General features: G+C 42.6%; 1 protein-coding gene across 13 annotated transcripts; it reads left to right on the top strand.

The window, feature by feature from the left end:
- The first annotated feature begins 1,875 nt into the window (after window positions 1–1,875).
- On the top strand, window positions 1,876–13,592 carry sh3bgr (SH3 domain binding glutamate-rich protein). Of its 13 annotated transcripts, none has more exons than XM_076735571.1 (12): window positions 1,902–2,077; window positions 3,197–3,382; window positions 3,531–3,611; window positions 4,512–4,601; window positions 5,918–6,106; window positions 6,705–6,734; window positions 6,827–6,847; window positions 8,168–8,191; window positions 10,245–10,271; window positions 11,290–11,319; window positions 11,936–11,997; window positions 12,915–13,592. In XM_076735571.1, exons 1-11 carry the CDS (start codon window positions 2,033–2,035, stop codon window positions 11,951–11,953), a joined length of 741 nt encoding a protein of 246 aa, XP_076591686.1. In that variant the 5' UTR covers window positions 1,902–2,032; the 3' UTR covers window positions 11,954–11,997; window positions 12,915–13,592. The 13 variants fall into 13 exon arrangements, with proteins under 13 accessions (XP_076591688.1, XP_076591697.1, XP_076591686.1 ...); XM_076735570.1 differs by lacking the exon at window positions 10,245–10,271 and adding an exon at window positions 8,570–8,596; XM_076735572.1 differs by lacking the exon at window positions 10,245–10,271 and adding an exon at window positions 8,570–8,596 and having other exon boundaries at window positions 1,940–2,077; window positions 6,708–6,734.
- Window positions 13,593–13,680: the final 88 nt, after the last annotated feature.

The raw sequence follows: 13,680 nt of genomic DNA, 5'->3' as shown, positions 1-13,680 counted from the left end.
CACAAATTGCTTAGTCTGAATTCAGTTGGGATATTCTTATTATTTGATTCAAAACCCTGCTGAGCAACTTGTAGATAAGGAAATTATAATTTGGAAGATAAAGCTGCCATCGCCAAGAGGCATGCACAATAAACAATGCTGTATGTTGACAATGATCACAGGACTTGTATAATGATTAAATAATACTGTGTTGGAAACACACTTTGCAGCTTACTTGAATTTCCATCCTCACCTGATCTATTTGCAGAAAGCAGCATAGCTTTCCTTCCTTGTACACCTTCCTTTGTCAGTGATTACTGGTGATTGAATGAGGCTCAGCAGAACTCAAGATTCCTCTCCAAGTCCTAGAATATAGCAGAGCAATGAAATCATCAAAGTTCCTGTTCCTATTTATCCCCCAGAATACTGGAATTGGGAGGATGTGACGCTCACCACCACACCACACCACTCCCCTGCTCTGAGCAGTGATCAGAGCACAAGAGAAAGCAAACTAGACCAAACCAATTTGTGACAGGCTGCTTTCTGAGTCTCAGAAGTGCTGTAGTGCCTCCATGTGGCGATGCTGGAGCCTCATCAGTAGCTTATTCTCAGTCAGAGCCTCGCTCTGCTGGCTCCTCAGCTCCCTGAGGCAGCGTAACTCAGCAGACTGGATCCTCAGCCATGAAATCTGTGGGGGGTAGATCTAGAGGCAACTTCAGGACTTGGAGGCCTGCAGCATATTTTGTCTTTTTTTTTTTTTACCTGAAGAAGAGAACAAAGGTCTCAGTCATGATAGTGTAAATTCTATCCAACATGTTTGCATTACACAATTATGAAATCATGTTAAATAAAATGCCCTTTTCCCCTTATGGGTGGCTTTGGTCCTCGCCACTTGTCTGATGGCTTGGCTTCTGGGCTCTTGTCTAGAAGTGAGTCAGCTTGGTCTTCAAAGTCAGAGGAGTAGTGTGAACTCTTGGAGGCACAGTGCAATCTGAAGGGAGTGGACCACCTGGAGGTGTCGGCGCTGCAGCTCACAGCATCAACATCGTCCCCCATCTTGTGCTGCATCAGGCTCTGCTGCTTCGCATACATACTTGTTGGCTTCTCCGCTCTGGGTATTAATGTGAGTTTACACAATCAAAATGACATAGGACGTCATTTTCCAGTTAAAATAAAATACAAAGCTGAAGAAGTTAAGAAACCAGACTAATTTGCTTTTTTTGGAGGTCAGTAACACACTCTGAAATGCTCAGGAGCTGTCAAAGCTACCAAAAAAACACAATAAATTAAATTTAAAAATTCTTACCGTGACCCTAGAGCAACTCTGTACCTGAAAATACATTCGCATCATACCTTTTCTAGTTTTTGACACTTTCACAGTTGTCATGGTGACAAGCGGAGGACTGGGTGAAGATACAAGGAAAAGAAGGAACATTTCTTCTAGTTGACTAATATAAAGTTCTTATATATATATATACACACACACACACACACACACATATATATAGACTGTAGGACTGTAGGCGGCATTCATTCAAATTGAAGCCATTTTCAGTGTCCATAATGTATTCTGAATGAATAATGTTAGTGCACGCTCTATTCCCAATCAACTTAAATACACCTTTTGTCACTTTAATGGTACCCTGTTCAAGAACCCCGAACAGGCCCGAGTTCCTGCGTTTGGAAACTGAAGACTTACAGCCTATAGTGCTGGTCAGTGCTATTTCTGTCCATATATGCACTGAGCAAGGAGCTGGAAACCAACTTCACTGTCCCCTGCGCCGACGGACAGCTGAAGTTGCCAATCAGTCTGTGTGGTGCTGCGCCCCAAGGGGCCAACCCGCCAATCCTGCACTAATGGAGCCTGGACACAAAAATAGCCTCAGCTGTGTGTGTGTGTGTGTGTGTGTGTGTGTGTGTGTGTGTGTGTGTGTGTGTGTGTGTGTGAGTGATCTCAGTGCCTCGGTCCTGGGCGCACTCTAATAATAGAGGAGGCTGCCTGCTCCTTTAAGAGGCCACTTGTTGAATACTCCGCAAAATATATTGTAACAAAATGGTAATCAAAGTATTTCTCGCCTCTTCATCCGGATCCACTGCGGTAAGCATTCAGGCCTGCGACTGATTTCTCATTAGAGTCAACTTTCCTGCTTGTACTCCTTAAACCGAGCAGGACTTTCACTCACACTCTCGACAGCGTTAAACCTTGGGATTAATGTCACTTGCCTTTCATTTTGCGCACCTGAAGCCCTCTGGTGAGTTTAGGGCTTGATTCGTGCTTAGATTTGCGATTGATCGGTGTTTCGGACTTATCTCGCTGTCGATGCGATTCACATGCCGAGCTTTCTTGAACGGGGGCTCCCCAAGCCCCTCTTCTCACGTACCCCGATATACAGACGCTTTCAGACCACATACCCGGCTCTGGGACCACCTCCCACCTAATAAACAGCCTTTTCATGCTGTTTGTGATCACATATATGTGAAGTAACTGTCTGTATCCTGGCTGGGGTGGATTCATCCTCTTGATCTACTTCTGGCAGAGCTAAATAAGCAGTTTGAACCTGGATGAGGTGGCATGGTGGCCCAGTTTCTCAGCAGTGTTGTCTCACAGTAAGAAAGAGCTGGGTTTGGTCCTCTGAAAGGACTTGTCTGCATGCTTGTCTGTCTTCCACACAGTGCAGCAGTCACTGACTGATCTGCTTACAAATGTCTTGTTTTTCTGCTTTTATTAACCTGATGGTTGTTTTGTTCAATAATAGATTCTTTGTTTTGACTCTAATTTGTCAAACATTGGTGAAAAAAGTGCCCAAAGTGATGTCTTCAAGGTACATTCTCTGTCAAACTAACAGTCCAAAACACAGAGATATCCAGTCTGCAGTGGTTTCACGCAAAGAAAAGCAGCATTTGCTCATGTTTGAGAGGCTATAACAAACAAATGTTTGCCCTTTGTGCTTGGCAAGTAATCTGAGTGATTATTCAATTATCAAAATATTCAGCAATTAATTCCTTGAGCTCTAGTTTATATGCCTATTTGGTAGGACAGGAGGCCAGGAAAGATGTCAGGTATCAGACCTGATATTTAAATAGTGTCCGTTTATTATCCCGAAACACCAGAATGCAGCATTTTCAAGTATTATATTAATTTTAATTATTACATTACAGCTCTTTCCCCACGTACTGTGCAATCAGTGCTGATTTCATTTCTTTTTCTCTTCCCCAGATCAAGAAGAAGCAGCAAGATGTGGTCGGCTTCTTGGAGGCTCTTAAAGTGGACTATGCTCCGCTGGACATCGCCTGTAATGAGGAGAACCGCATGTGGATGAGGGAGAATGTCCCTGTGGAGAAGAAGCCCAGCAACGGCATCCCCCTGCCCCCACAGATCTTCAATGAGGACAGCTACTGTGGGGTAAGTACCCAGAAACAGAGACTCACTCCAGACAAATCGTGATGAATATGTACTATAACTTGCCATCGCTACAATGTACAGAGCCGCTCCACTTAGTGCACACGATGACGTGGTGAACTGAAGAAGGTTTTCTTTTATTTTCATGCAGGACTACGACACATTCTTCGATGCCAAGGAGGACAACACGGTGTATGCCTTCCTGGGGCTGCCCCCTCCTCCTGGGTCAAAGGTTGGGATTATTTTGTGTTCCCTACTGATGTTAAATAAAAACCAAAACAAGACCTGCTCAGTTATTTTACCCCTTTGTCAGCTTGTAAGTCTGCTGTATTGGGACAGCATCAGCTGCAGTAACACATTGTCATCAGGATATTTAAACATACAAACCATCGTATTTAGGATAGCTGAGTGTGGTGAATGTTATGTGACTCTATGATTCATTGTTAGTTGAAGACATTGTCAGCTAAGATATCGTTTTAATTTTAATTAGTTGAACAATGCAGCTAATTCAACACCTAGCTTTCTTTGACATTCCGGCAAAAATCATTGAAGCGTTGCAATCAACTGAATTGACTGTATCAAGTAATTATCAGGGTGTTAAATCACTTTGAAGCTATGCACAGGGCTCGAAATGAGCAGCTGCCAATACCAGTATGTACAGTATGACGATGACGCTTTTATAATTGTCTAATGCATATAGATACAAGACAGCAAAACCAGTTTAAACCAGACCCAGAATCCTGACTCATACTCCATCACTTATTTAATGATGTTGTCAGGCCTTAATGCTGTCCATCCGTCCGTCCTTTTTTCTGCACTTATGAGACAGTTGGCCTCTTTAAATGCATCAAAATAAAAACAACCATTCTAATATTTGATCATCCACACAAAACAATAATATTTCATTTCATTCATATGAGGCCATTTCACCAAAACTGTCACTGTCATTGTGTAAAATACAGAAGAACACTGGATTCACTGACACCTGACTTGGTGGGTGCTGAATCAGACTCTACACGTCACTGCTCCAGACTGAAGTTTGCTTAAAACACAATTGTCCAAATCTGTTACATATTGTTTTGGCTGGTGATCCAAAGAGTTCATGTTCAACCTGATCATTTCATTGACACAGGAAGCAGTTGAAGCTGACAAGGCCCACATTGTGGAGAACGGGACCCATGCTGAGGAGACTAATGCAGAGGGGAACCTTGATGACTCAGCAGTAATGCCATCATTCCTTTCATTTCTCCCCCCATGCTTTGTTTTTTTTCCTCCCTGTCTCGCCTTTTCCATTCCATCCAGTATGTCTTCCCTTCTGTCCACTCGAACAGACCCTTAATTTCCTCTTGGCCACTCTGTCCCAGTCATCACATCAACTAATCTTTTTGTGTTTTGCGTGAGTGAGACATTCACACAATACACTGAGTCATCATTATAACACTGTGATGTTACATCACTGTCCAGGCTGCCAGTGTTGTGAGGCATCATGTTCCTACAGTCCTTTCCATAATTAGTACTTTACAGAGTGGAGTGTGTTTCGTTTGCATTTGGAAACTTGATTTTTGTTTCATTATTGTGTCGTTTTGTTCAACTTCTAACAGTTTTCCTCCCAGAAGAAGTTCCCTGCTGGTCCTCAATTTCAAGAACACACATCACTTCTACATTTAACCATCTTTAAAGTGGAATGAAATGTTTGAAACTTCCACTCGTAAGTCCAGGATATCAGCAAACTTTCCCCATAAACAGGATTTTACTCCGCTTATATGCTTTAGTCGTTGCATTACAGGAATTTGACACAGCTGCAAAATATTGAAGCGCTTCTGTTTCTGTAACACATTTTCTACTCTCGAATGTAAAGTAGCTGAAGAAGATTTAATGTATTTTATTTTGTTTTATTTTTTTTCTTCTTTCAACAGGTTAGCTGAAAACGCTGCTGCTTAGCTGAGCCTATGTTGTTATACTAGAGGGTGTAATGCGGTGCTGCCTGAAGAGAGTTCATTTTAGCTGCATTTTGCTTACAGCAGGAGTTCAGTTGCTGGTTCATAACCTCCCATAAAATGGCAAATTGTTATTTATACACTTCAATTATTGTGCAGATTAAACAAACAAAGATATGAAGTTTTAATTACTGAGCTTTTGGTATGCTGTTGAATGAATATTCTTAAATTAAGACAGAACTAGGCGAGCTAGTTTCCCTTTTGTCTTCATGCTAAGCTAACTGGCTGCTGGATGTAGTTTCATATTTTCTGTGCAATTGTGAGACTAGTATTTACTCTCGGCAAGAAAGTGAATGTATGTTTTTTTTTTTTTTTTTCATCCAAAGCACAGACACTCCAGTCTCCACATTTTAACTGCTAAAACATCTTCCCTCCTCTTCTTTATTCCCAGGATTAACACCTTTAAGTCTTTCAGCCTCTCAGGCTGATGAGCTGCTGATTAGTGCTCTTGAAGCCGTGCCTGAATGCCTTCAACATTCAAAGCTTTTCTTCATAACTTGTCTTCCTTGACCACCAGTTGTTGTTTTCACCTCACAATAAGGAGGTTCCGGTGGAGGAGCGTAACGGGGATGCACACGGGGAGGAGGAGCAGGCGCAGGAGGAAGGTGAAGGTGGCGAGGAGGAGGTAGCAGAGGGAGAGACGGCAGATGATGAAGCCATGGAAGGAGAAACAGCAGGAGACGAGGCCCCTGCAGAGGAGGAGGAGGTGGCAGCGGAAGAAACAGACGAGGTCACAGAAGACACCGTAATTTTCCCTTAACCACAATCCTCCGTCTCCTAGTTTCGCCTCTCCCTCCATCCCTTGAATGTTTTGAGTTGAATGTCCTTTCCTCCATCTTCCCGTCATTCCTGGAATGCTCCGTTTTTCCTCCCCTCAGCCTCTCCACTTTCCCTCTAATGCCCTCCTTTTCTTCCACATTAAGGGTTTGCTGTCCCCGCACTGCATCTCCTCGTCAAGTCTCTCCCTGGATTCAGTCATTTATTAACCAAAAATGTGCAACACTGCCTGCCAGCACCACTCGGACATCTTAACTGTTGTATTTCTGCAACTTTTTCTGGGTTTTTGTATGTTTTCGGTTCCTCCGTGTGTCTGTATTTTGCTGATGACGTTGTTACCACTTGTCTTGACGACCCACCCTGCATTTCACTGCATACCTATTCACTATTAACCGTCCTGATCGAGGTGTGTCAGTAGGGTCCCACAAACACCCCACTTTCTCTGGTCCAGTAAGCCTGATGTGTGGATGCTGCTGTGTTTCAGTGTGAATGGACATTGTGTATTACGTGTGCGTCCAACATCTCTAATGCTATCCCGTCTCCTCTGTTAGCAGGCCCGTGCTGAGGAGGAGGAAGATCAGGTAGGTTTCTCAAAGGTTTGTGAACACACTGAACTACAGTTGACACTTGAGGGAACTGCGTTTTATTGATTTCTTTCTCTTTTCTCAAACAGGAAGGAGCCGATGATGACAGGGTAAGAAGAGGCACTGGGCGTTCTTGATGCTAAATCTGAAGGGAGTTATTCATAAAAGTGCAGCAACAATAGCAGTTCATACCAGCTGTGCATTTTACCAACTGCACTAGATGGATAGATAGATAGATAGACACTTTATTCATCCCCAAGGGAAATTCACAGCAGTAGTAGGATAAACCTCAACAGACCTCATACGTGTTTACTTCTCATTAATTCCAGCTAGTATATAACACATTATACTTATATATCATGGAATGCATGTGAAATACATCAAGTGGATTTTCATTAACACTTTCCTTTCTTGTCAGTCATTTCTGGTGTAGAATCAGTGCTCTGTCCAATCATCTCCAGAGCCCTGCCACGTCCGCTTGCCAGCGATCGGTCTAAAATAATGATTACTAACATGAGCTGAACTCGGAGGGTTTCTATTAATCTGTCACATTATATTTATGGTTTGTTTCTCACCTGAAAGCCTCAAAGACAAAAATGACATTTCTTTCCCTTTAAAAATGAATATTAGAATTTCACATTTTTCAATATCCATGTTAAATTTCTTATATACTCCTCTTTAATAATGTAGTGAGTCAGTTGCAGTGGAGTCAATGCTAATAAAATTTAATGTCCACTTTGTTAGACAGATTCCATGTTCAGAGGTACAAACCCACCTAGACTGTAGTGTAGCTGCAATTTTAGTGCAATTTTAGCAGGTTTTCGTGTAACCTCTCGTATTCTCTGTTCAAGGATTGTGGGTGTTTTTATTTTTGCATTCCTTTGACTGTGCACAAGCACTTCAATGCTTGAAATCTCTTTTTTTCCCCTCTATTTTGTAGCCTCTAAAAACTACTCAGCTCCTGTTTGCGGTGGGAATGCAAGTTGTGATCATCGAACTAATTTAACACCTTCACACCACTGAGTACAAATATATGAGGACTGTTGATGTAACTCAACATTTCCTTACTGTTTGTCCACCTTATATGATAAGAGTATAAATGCTACTTTTACCTAAAGAGCTTTTACTGTTACACATTTACATGCCCTTGCAATGTGGTTCATTTTTAAAGTTCTTACAGCAATTTGAATTGAGACACACAGTTTTTGACTGACATGTCACACACAGTAGTTTAAGATCATGCATTTAAGAACTGACACGTTCCCTCGGTCCGTGTTTCAGTCCATTTGAACCGCAGACTCAGTCCACTTAGGTGCATCAGTTTCAGAGGTCCTTCTGCTGGTGTTCACACCAGTCTGGTTGCTCATGCACGCACCGTATGACGCCTTCTTTGCCCTTCTTTTGTCCATCTCTTGGTTTGCTCCCTCCAGGAGGAAGAGGATTTGCAGTCAGAGGTAACTGTGCGTCGGTGATCGTCTCTTTCTGCGGTTCCTCCATATAGTCATCAGCAGTGTGGGTTTGATGGTGCAGAGATCAGGGAGGGCTGCTGTGGTTGGGCTGGGGGGGAGGGGGGCGGCGGGGTCTTGGTCTGCAGTTCCTTCTCTCACTCTACTCCTTTTTTTTTTTTTTTTTTTTTTTTAACCATTTTGTCTTCCTCTCTCTCTGCTAACATCCTGTTCCTCATTTCTTCCCAGTTCTGTAGCTGCTTCCTGACAACCTCAACTATCCCCATAGTTTCCATTTTAAATGAGAAGACCTTTCTATCACGCATGCTGCTGCTGCTCTTTGCTCCCCATACAGCCTGCTGACCTGCTATCTGTTATTCCCTCTAGGAGGAAGAAGAGCTACGACAGCTTGAGGTAGATCCTTGTCATATTTTTTTTTACCTGCCTCTGGCCTTCTTCAGTTCGCCTTATGTTTTTTTTTTTTTTTTTGTCAATGTCATATCTCTTTCAGTCATTTTCTTGCCTCCTTTGTCACCTCCTGGTGTATTCAGCATTCCTTCAGTTTTCTCTTTCTTTCTTAGCAGTCTGTTCTCACAAAGGGTATTCCATAGTTTGGATAGTTTGCCGTTGCTGGTAGATCAAAGGGACCAATCACATAGCTGGATGATGAGCATGACGTCTCTGTAACCAAAGAGTCAGAATAGAGTGTGAGACTATGGATAACACTGTTGGCCATACCAAGAGGTTTTGCTTGTAACCTCAAGTATGTATCGTCTCCATCCACTCACATGTGCGGTGGTGATTAAAGTATGACCTCCAGTGTTTGTCATAAGGATCCCACCAATATAAGAATCATGTTAGAGGAGTAATAATGTAAAGTCCATTTACTTAACAAAGTCACGTTGGTTTGATTCTATTATATGTGCATATGTCTGCATCCCTGTTTGCATTCACTCAAAGTCAAATGTAATGTCCACTGGGGACAGGGGGAAACATGTCCACCCTTCACCCTCTCACTTATACAGCTTGAGTTTGATTCAGTCCCTAAAATCTTCCAAAACAGTAAGAGATTCTTCAGATGATAGAATCTAGATTTTAGGGGGCACATACAGGAAGACCCTGGATGCCATCGTGCCTTGCCCACGTCAGAAACCAAAAACTTTGCACTTGCTCACACACTGTTTCTCACACTGCACATGAAGCCATGAGGACAGGGTTGCAAGTATCTTGGTAAAGACTCAATCCATGATCGATTCAGCAGCTTCTCTCACAGCGTTGCCTCACTCAGGGTTGTCTTAAACAGATCCCAAATCAGGATTAACCTGCTTTAGAGTGCAACAGCCTGAAGATTGTCCAATTTAGACAAAAAATGTCCACCTTAAGAAAACGTCCCTGCGCTAAGTGCTGTGTGAAAAGCGCTCTGCTTCTCTCAGACATTCCAGCCTCTGCCTGATCTTCTGCCATGTATCCATCACTGCTTTGCTTTGCCTTCTTTCCTTTCTACATCTATTTTGTTGCTGTCCCACCTCTATTGCAGGAGCAAGACGAACACGGCAGTGAGGTAGTTTCTGTGGTTTGTGGGGTCTTGTATTTTTCAGGCTTTTTAGACCTTAGAAGTTTTCACTGTCCCTCTTCCCTCTCGCCCTCTCTCTCTCTCTCTCTCTCTCTCTCTCTCTCTCTCTCTCTCTCTCTCTCTCTCTCTCTCTCTCTCTGCATGCACTTCTTCTCCATGGACATGCCTGGTGATGTGCAGCATGATAAATGTGATAATATTTTACTTAAGCCTTAGGTGGATTTTCTCAAGTCAATTTTATTTATTATGTGACAAATCATAACTGAAGTTACCTCAGGGCACTTTTCATATAGAGCAGGTCTAGACTATACTCGGTATAGTATCATTTACAGAGACCCAACATTTCCCATCATGAAACATTTAATGTGGTAACAGTAATGCAATTCCTGTTAAATACTTATATGTACCACTTATACCGAATGACGTCGGTCTTCATTCCGTCTTTATGACATTCACAAACTTAACACCACATGATTTCATCCTCCATAGGAAGAAGAAGAGGCTGAAGTACAAGAGGTATATTTGGATTATTTGGATTGGAGAGTCTTTGTTGATGTTTTGCACGGTGTGGATCATATTTTTCTGCATGATCAAGTTGCATACAAAGACTGTGCAGTATGGTGCCAAAGATGGCACCATATTTGTTGTTAGTCCAGTGTTGCAGTGACCAGTAACAAACATTCATTCCAGCATTTCCTCTGAGTCTGACAGGCAGACTTTACTTTTTTTGTTTTGATGCCTTGAGAACAGGTGGAAAGTTTGGTTGTGTTGTTCAGCTGTGTGCACATGAGCATAACTTTGACGTGTTTTCAGTTTGGTTATGTTTTTGCACGGAGATGGGACACTCTGACTTGACAGGGGGGGACATGCCTTTCTCTTTTTTTAAGAAGTCAGTGCTTTTGTTTATTTTTGCCAAGAGCACTTTGAAACAAAGTGGATTTGACAAGTTCCAAAGAGGATGGATGAGGTGGAGCACTTCTTGTTATTGTGCAACACTCAGAGGAAAAAAACCCCATAAAAATCTACGTGTTACATCAGATTTGTTTGTTAGTGTTTGGTACTCACTATCTGATGATGTCTGCCAGGATGCGGCATGATTGTGATTGTGACATCTAATTATAGATAATGTTGGAAGCTCCCTTTGTCCCTCTCTGAGTGTGTAGTTTACTTCAAGAGGACAGTCATCAAACTGTACCAGCGAGAAGCAGTTGTAACAGGAACAGAGTGATTACACTCAAACAAAACTTGTGCTTTGAATTTCAAACATCCTATACGGTGCACCGTCTTAAGCACCACTCTTGTCTCACTTAGGTCATCTCAGGATATACAGAAATCTGTAGGTCATTAGTTTCCTTCGTTCCTCTCGCCTCTGCTGCCATTGCTATCGACCGCACTTCTCTCGGGTGACTTCCTCCCCATTTTTAACCGGCTTTCACTACAACCACTAATGTGTGAAGTCCTCTCACCTTCCTGCCGTTTGGACTGTGGCCTCACACAACCCCACTCTTTCTCTCTTTTTTTGAACGCATGGAAGGAAGAAGAGGAAGACGTGGAAGAAACACAGGTAGTATTACAGCAACGAGTGAAATCTGTTTTGTCACGTCTGAACTGCTGCCTGTTCTTGACATGCCTGCAGAAAGTCTTGTCTCACTCTTATTGAGAGGATCGATCTTTGTGGGGACACAAATACACACTAATAACACATCTTGAGAATTCAGAGCTTGTAGTCCCTGATTTTATCAGAGTTAGGGGTCTTGGTGGAGAGTGATAAGACAAGACAATTGTTTTTGAACAGAGGAAAGCTCTTGTTGTTTTTTTTTTTTGCACATCTGTTAGAGGAATCATCCTCATTTTATTTATGCAACAAACTAAGCAGACCCAACTATAATCTTTCATTTCTTAAACCCACTAAGCTTTATTCCCCCTGGCCCAATGGATCTGACCAGGGTCTCTGACATGAAGGGGCTGAAACAACAAGCAACTTAGACTGCAGCAATTTTCACTGATTTTTCCTGCAAACAAAAACGTATGCCATCACAAACATTTGAAAATGCTCACGTAACAATTTTACAGAGAGTAACTCAAAACACATTTGAGCTCTTTTTCCACCTCTGTCATCTCTCTTTGTTTTCTTTCTTTCTAAATATTTGTTATTAATTCATGATGCTTTCTTTCGACAGGAGGAAGAGGCTGAGTAGTTGAAGCCAGGCGACGTCAGGGATACTGACGTGCTCGTGTTCAGGTAAAACGCTTTCCTCACTGCTGTGTTTGTGCTTTGTCTTCTCCACTGGAGGGCAGTAACACATAATGTGAATTGGCAGCAAACATTACCACAACATAAATGGGTCCCCTTGGTGTTTCCTTAATATTTGGCATTTATGTAACCGAATTCTTCTAACCTGTATTCATATCAGTGTTTTGCTTCAGTCTAACTCTTTGACCCTGCCATCAAATCAAAAGCCTCTCTGCTTCATCTTCATGGAGTACCGCACCTATGAGGCAGCGTTCTAGTATTCACTCCAGTGTAATGTTCTTGACTTTACATATGAGATGCACGAGTCTCACATCCTTGCTTCACCTTGCTGTTTGCATGAAGCTGTACTTCGCTTTCCGTTGACATGCACTTTAAGGTGTTCAGTCATAGGAAACAAAATAATGCGGCAGCCTATTTACAAGGGACTGCCACTGCTGTCTCCATCTGCAAACAGCTTCAGTGAGCACACTGAGTGCCTGGGGATCATCTGGAGCCATAACAAAAACATCCCACAGTTCCCTTCCTTTTTGTGTGCACGTTCCTCCAAGGCAGTGGCAGTGATGATGATGGTGATGATAATATTAATCCTAATCTTCAAAGCCCATCCTTTAGTCCTTCTCTGCATGTCAGGCATCTATGACCCACTACAGGAAGAGCCACAGAGCAGGCTTTGAAGGAATGGCAGTGCTTGTCTCCCTCCTCTCTTAGCTGTCTCCCAGCCCCTGCGAGCCCCTGTCACGCCTTGTTAGAGGAAGCTGCTAAGTGAGCTTCAGATGTGCCTCCGGAGGAGCGGGCGCGCTGGGTGGCACAGGCACAGCGGTGGTGGTGGCTGCCTCAACCACCACAGACAACTGGGGAATGTGTGACCTCGTTTTTTTTTTTCATCTGTTTGCCTTGTGTTCCAGCCTGAAGGAGCCTCCTGCTCTGTCTCTCCCTGACCCCTGACGCTTGACCCCATCAGACCCCGTCCACCCGAAGGGCCCACTGGATCCCACTGGAAGCTGTTGTTCATTGGCCCCCACCCATTTCCCTTTTGACTGCAATGTTGACTTAATTTTTATATTTTGCGAGTAGAGACATACTGTAATGAAAATGTGCAGAGGAGCGTAGTGGTGTCAGTTTGTTCTGAGTAGCTTTTGTAAAATGCAGAATAGTTATTTTGTTAAAGTCGAGCATATTTCTCATGTTTTACTTTAGAAATTCTAGTTTCCTATCACAAATAGGCAGTGACCTTTTCAAAAAGTATTACTTTGGCATACCCTGCTTGTGGCCTCTACATCAGATTCAGAGGTTCATAACTCACTCTCTACAGTAAGTTTCCTGTCCTTTTATCATAGTGGTTTTACTAATGTTGTGCCTTGATGACTCCTTCTATCAAATGAATGTATAAATGCAAACTAAGACTTCTAACAGCCACATGAGAAAGAAAGTACGCACATGCTGCAAGACTGCAAACTACTCCACCACCACAACAGTTACTTCTGCCGATACTGCTGTTTTATCATTGCACTTTGTTGAATGAAGAATGAAACATGTGACTAAGACCTAGATGCTATTGAAAATGCAATAAAGTAGACTGGAAAAAAAAGGCCTCAGTGGTTCTATGTTGTTTGATTTTAAACTCTTTTGTTGGCTTATTTATAGATCAGTGGACCATTGTGCAGTCTGAGC

Source organism: Chaetodon auriga, chromosome 7, assembly GCF_051107435.1.
Source record: "Chaetodon auriga isolate fChaAug3 chromosome 7, fChaAug3.hap1, whole genome shotgun sequence".
NCBI classification, from domain to species: Eukaryota; Metazoa; Chordata; class Actinopteri; order Chaetodontiformes; family Chaetodontidae; genus Chaetodon; species Chaetodon auriga.
The sequence above is the reverse complement of the archived record's forward strand: the minus strand, read 5'-3'. Positions and strand labels throughout refer to the sequence as shown.